General features: G+C 41.5%; 1 protein-coding gene across 1 annotated transcript; it reads right to left on the bottom strand.

Moving 5' to 3' along the window:
• Positions 1 to 1,026: 1,026 nt before the first annotated feature.
• On the bottom strand, positions 1,027 to 4,291 carry RPS16 (ribosomal protein S16). Its single transcript, XM_084287589.1, has 6 exons — positions 4,229 to 4,291; positions 4,083 to 4,138; positions 3,340 to 3,441; positions 2,489 to 2,585; positions 1,366 to 1,413; positions 1,027 to 1,222 (listed from the first exon to the last, which is right to left on the bottom strand). Exons 2-6 carry the CDS (start codon positions 4,128 to 4,130, stop codon positions 1,077 to 1,079), a joined length of 441 nt encoding a protein of 146 aa, XP_084143715.1. The 5' UTR covers positions 4,131 to 4,138; positions 4,229 to 4,291; the 3' UTR covers positions 1,027 to 1,076.
• Positions 4,292 to 6,000: the final 1,709 nt, after the last annotated feature.

Here is a 6,000-nt window from a genome sequence, read left to right on the forward strand (position 1 = left end):
ATGAGCAAACATGGCCAAAAGATGAAGTGAGCCCCAATGTGTTTTGTAAAACAAAGCCCTTTTTATGTTTTACAATTACAAAAAGCTATTTTTGAAAGTAAGTTGTGTTTACTTCAAAAGTTTCCTATATTTAGACATACTAATCCAGAAAACTGCCTCTTACTGTCTGGTAACAGCTTGTAGGGCAAGAGGTCATTCTCTTCATACATGAACATATATAATTACTTTGGTTTTGACGATGTAAACTTTAAATAGAAATTTTAAAATAGTGTCTGAATATACACTTTAGACTATGCTGAGGGAGTTGCCCTCAAGGTGGTGAATTATTTGCCTCACGCATGCATCAACATAAGCAGTACGTGCAAATGCAGTGCTGTCACTTAATATTCCATGTCCACATTTGGGACTTTAAAAAAGTGGTTATTTCACATTAATATATAATGGCAATAAAATTCCTTTGCAAGAACACTAAATGCCAACCCCAAAGCATTCAGAGATACATAATGCAGTATTACTCTAGAATGGCATACTAAGATCATTTAAGATATGCATTACCAGCTAGGAGTCAGACCCATTCCTACACATTGCATGCCGTCTGCATCTAGGCTTTAACAGACATTTTCACATGGGAAGAACAAGGGTACTTATCTCCCCTCATAACACCAGGACCATCCAGATCCCTGAAAAGGTCCACATGTTTAGACTTAGCAGAAATGCAAAGTCCACTTCAACAAGCTGTTGCATGTACCCACCCCACCAGCCACCCTGCCCCCCCCCCAAAAAAAAAAAAAAAAAAAAGGATGTAAGCCTTTTATGTTCTGGTAATTTATGTTCTGAAGTACACCCACAGCAGAAAACTGCTCTTCCTTCCCAAGACCCTGAAGTCTATCAAGACTTACCATGAAAGGATCAAAGAGAACTGATGAAAGCCCTCTGATTTTACTTTAATATCAATGGATTTGTGAATCAATCTGAACTGAAAATCTATCTACCCATACAGGAAAAAAACAATTTATAAACACGGAATTTATCAAATTCTTATTTTTTATTGACTGTCACATAACTGTTGACCAATTTTAACGGTAAGACTTCTGGTAGCGTGCACGAGCTCCAGGTCCTCCAAATTTCTTGGATTCACAACGGCGAGGATCTGCAACCAGCAGAGTCCTATCGTACTGGATTAGGATATCCTTGATCTCTTTCTTGGAAGCTTCATCAACATCTGTTTAGAAAAAAAAAAAGATTTCAGTTTTAGAAACTTCACAAGGAACAAAATCTTGGCATTTTCACACCTATCAGAAGTAATACATTTCCACTTAAGGCTAATATAACAAACAAAACTCACGAACAAACTAACGAACTCACATTTTTGATAGTAAGCCACCAATGCTTTGGAAATAGCTTGACGGATAGCTGTTAAGAAAGAAGATGGATCAGTAAAGATTGCAAATATATTTAAAACTCAAAATAAACACAAAGTGCCAATTATCTGAGAAACTTGCTGTCTTGTTCTCTGCCAAATTGTCCTTCCCCTCCTTCATCTCCCCTCCCACATACTCCATGTGACCTTTATTTTGGCAAATCTGAAGAAACGTGTGCCAAGAGGCCACCCACAGTTCATTTTCTGATTCAACAACCGCTAACTAGCCAAGGTACATGGGCAGTCCTGATCACCTTCTTTAGACACTTCAGTTTATCTTCTAACAGGCATGATTTTCAAATCCTTAAAAACACAGCTCTCTAAAATGTCTATAATTTTCAGCAAGAATAAGTTTTTGGTGAGTTTAAATACTAAAGAGGCAAAACGCACAACAGGATGGCATGCGTAGTCGTCAGCTTTCCTCTGTAAAACAAGCCTGTAACGTACCCATCAGACCTCAAAACAGGGCTATGGGAGTTACTGTAAACATTTTGTTTAGGATCAGTGTTTTGATGAAAAACTGAATTTTCTGAAAAATTAATGCAATCTACTTAAGAGACTGAAACATGTTCCTGCTCTTTAAGCAGCTTCAACTCCACTGATCTACACCCAAACTGTAACAGCAAAACAAATCTATCATAGGTAAAGAGCAACCCTATCTAATGCAGGTATGTTCTCAATCTACTCTGTAAGAACCACCACCTAGCTCTGCAAGTCAGATTAAAGATGATTCTGGACAACCTAAAAATTTAGGATTAAAGACAATTTCTAATGGTAAGTCCCATTCTCTGCCTTCCAAAAATTTTTGCGTAGAGGCACACTTCCAATTATCATGATGCAACATGCAAGATCCATTCCTCAAATCTCCTCACAATTTCACAAATTTCCTTAGTTCAACTTATTCCAGATGTTACAACTCTGCAAATAAAATATAACCACTATGTCCATACAAAAAACTGTATGAGTAGTGAAACCGAGATGCACAAGCTGCTACTCTCAACTCAGGTCTCTCACATGTGCGGTTTGATCTGTTCTATCCCACAAAGAAGGTTCCACAGAAAGCCTTACCGTAGATTTGCGCTACGTGGCCACCACCCTTCACACGGACTCTGATGTCAACACCAGCAAATCTTTCCTTCCCCAGGAGCAGGACAGGTTCAAGCAGCTAGGAAACAAAACACAACAAAAAAGTTAATTTGTGATCAGAGACTACAAGGACTAGAGCTTGTAGCACGTTTACGAAGTGTGAAGTTACTAAACATTCTGAAAAGCAGAGCCTTAATTTTACAAGTACATGTCCCATGTAAATTGGACTTGTACATCTCTTGCAGCATTCTTTGACATCTACTAATAGTACTGTAAAACTAAGTTGTTGTTGTTTTTTTTTTTTATTTAAGTTTCAAAAGGTTGGACTCGATGATGTGAGGTCTCTTCCAACCTAGACAATTCTGTGATTCTGTGAAAAGGCCAACCAACCGTTTTATTAAGTTTTAACGAATCTTTTGAACAGGAAGTTTTGAAGTTTCCTGTTTCAATGTAAAAAATTGATTATCTCCTGAAAATACTTCTGACAACAAAACGCATGGTAACTGATTTTACATAATTTTGTTCCACAGCACTTCGTATCATTCATGCTCACTTGAGACTCTTTGTGTGTACATATGGATGTTTGCACGTATCAAAGTTAAGTCACCTTATACAGTGTAAATAAGGTATGTTAACCCAATTAAGCAAGAATCCCTCTACCAACACCATAATTATGACAGGAGTTTTCTGCGTTTTCTGCAGTGTTTACATTTCTACACACAAAAAATATTTAGTACTGTCAATAAGGCAATCAACTCTTCCATCCTCAAGTGATTAAGTGAATAAAGGGATTTTAATATCCAAGCAGGTAGGGAGGCTAGGCGGATGCTTACTTTATACTGCAGAGTTCTGGGCTCAATCATTTCCAGAGGTCTTCCATTCACCTTAATGAGGCCATTTCCTCTTTTGCAGTGGGCAACAGCAGTTGCTGTTTTCTAGAAGTCCAAACACATGTTACTGAAGCAGTTCATTTTTCACAATAGCAACATAAAGTGAAACCTTCTGAAACTTTAACAATCTAAAATCTTTAGTTTCGTGCTGAATATTAGCACCCCTCAAAAAACAAGATAGTACCATTTCTTACGTTCCAACATATTAGAGTATTACAGCACCATCTTAACAATATTATATTTATCTGAGTGTGAGAGAAATACCCAATCCGTTCATCAAAACGGTAATTTTGTGGCCTAATTCTTCATAAAAGCTTGCTACCTACGACTTGTGGGGCGATGGGAACCCCCAACGCAAGCTTTATTTCCCAATGTTAAATTAACACGGCTCCCGGGCACCAAAGCAGATGATCCGGGCCCTTTTCCGGGGAGCCCCCATGAGGCTCCCTGAACCGGCGGGGCCGGGCCTGCTCCCTGGCGGCACCATCTCCGGCAGGCCCGCCGCCCCACGACACGTGGATGCTGAGCAGGCCTCTCCAGCGCCGGCCCTGCCGCACGGCAGCTCCGGGGCACCACCCCCGGAGCTGCGCCGGGCTCCGCCACCCCCAAGCAGGGCCCGGGTGGGCGCCGAGCACCCGGAGGCCGCGGCCTAGTCCTGGGGGGGAGGCGGCGGGGGCGGCCCTCACCTTCCTCCCGAAGACCTGGACGCTCTGCAGGGGCCCCTTGGCCGGCATGATGACTCCTGCAAGAGAGAGGGGCGCGGGGTTAGCGCTGTGGGGAGCGGGGGGGGGACAGCGGGGCCCGGCGGCGGGGGGAGCCCGGCAGCGCTCACCCTGCCTCGGCGGCGGCGCGGCGGAAAGGGCGCACGGGGCCGCCCGGCCGCGCCTCAGGGGCGGCCCCGCCGCAAAGTGCGCCGCGCTTCCGGCCGCGCGACGCAACGCCAAGCCTCCGCCAGGCTGCGCTTTACGGCAGCCATGGGGAGGGGGGGGCGCTGGTGTTTTTGTTTTTTTTTTTAATAAATATGAAATAGAAACAAAATTCCTTTGTGAGAACGCTCAGTTCAGAGAGAATTTGTCCCCGGGGGAAGCTGCGCAGACCGTGCCCTGGGAGGGGTGTGGTGGGCTCATTCGCTTTCTGCGCCGAGTGTGAGCCACACGCAAAAGCAGCGTTATTGGTCCTCCAAATCTGTTAAAATGCTGGAGAACATAAACCATTAAACTTTGTACACTGCAGTCACATCACACGCTGAGTCACGTCCAGGCAGTTCTTCGTACCCTCATAAATACTCACCAACCATTACGTCTAAAATCAGAGTTCTGCTTACATTCAGGGATCCAAGCACACAGAACATTGTCAAATTGACATTTTATCACCGTTTTCCTTTTCACTATGTCATAAAACACGGAATTTAAGTCATTTTCAGGCTGTAATATTTTTCTTCTACAGTTTGTATTCAGTATGCAAAATTCTCCAGAAGGACAAAAGCCGAAGCTATCAATTAAGCGAGGTCACGCTTCTTAGGTATTTTAAACAATAGAGATTTAGATTACTGTGATTAATGTGAAAGTTGACTGCTCAAATGAAACAATCGGTTCTTCTGTCTTTGGACAGAATTTTAAATACTGAACATTAGTCATCAGTCATGTGAGGATTTAAACAAGCACTTAGCTTTATGCAATTTGAGTGATTAGTTCTCTCCAAGTGAATAGTGCTGTACAGAGCATGTAAGATTTAGCACATCTCAAACCCTCAATTGTACAAAGCTTCAACATGTGACCTGAAAAGTTGGTGTTCTGTTTTTTTTAAAGCCGTTTCTTAAGGAAAAGTGTTTTTGCAGTCACACACATCTATCATCCATTCTTTCACCATCATCGGGGGGAGGGAAATGGTAGCCAGCTTGTTGGCTAATTTCAGTTAGTTTTCACCAAAGAATGGAAATTTCGAAACCAACTTAGTTTGTGCATATTTGGTGAAAATAGGTGGCTCTGTATAAGAGATCTTTTACTTGCATAATGAAAGCAGCTGCAGGAGCTGAGGTATTAGACATAACAAAACCTGTATTCAGATGAAGAAGGAAATGTATTACCTAGGTACCCAGGTAGACCAAAATATTCAGCTAAGACTTATGATCAACCCAAAGGTGAGCCATTACCAACTGAGCTTTGTTTGGTGTTCAGTATTTTAAAGGAACAGAGAGCAAATCTAAATCAGTTCCTTTTGTGGGTATTATCTGAGGTCTGCTAATGAAGAGCCATGTTTTAATACTAAATGTACCTTTAAAAAGTGTGTGTGTGGGCGGGGGGGGATTCAAATGTCTGCTGTATAAAGCTCAACTTTTGTAGGAATGCTTTCTTAGGTCCTGTAAAATTCATCCTCATTTGGGTATTAGTCTGCTGTACATTCTTTCTACCTAGAACTAAAAAAAAAAAAAAAAAAAAAAAAAAAAAAAAAAAAAAAAAAAAACACTAATCCCAGAAGTCTGTTTACAAAGCTGGTAATGTGTCTACAAATATATACCTTTCCATTACAAAAATAAGTTAACCAGCGTATATTGGTAGCATAGTCTAGAAACAAACAAACAAAAAGGTTAAATGCTTTGTACTG

This window comes from Netta rufina (genome assembly GCF_964035555.1).
Source record: "Netta rufina genome assembly, chromosome: 1".
Taxonomy (NCBI): Eukaryota; Metazoa; Chordata; class Aves; order Anseriformes; family Anatidae; genus Netta; species Netta rufina.

Bases quoted from the DNA above. Each gene is read 5' to 3' on its own strand.
- RPS16 (XM_084287589.1), bottom strand. From the start codon at position 4,130: ATGCCGGCCAAGGGGCCCCTGCAGAGCGTCCAGGTCTTCGGGAGGAAG. The intron at 1,414-2,488 runs GTAAGGCTTTCT...CTTTCTTAACAG, and splicing joins CCACGTAGCGCAAATCTACG to CTATCCGTCAAGCTATTTCC. The intron at 1,223-1,365 runs GTGAGTTCGTTA...TTTTCTAAACAG, and splicing joins GGTGGCTTACTATCAAAAAT to ATGTTGATGAAGCTTCCAAG.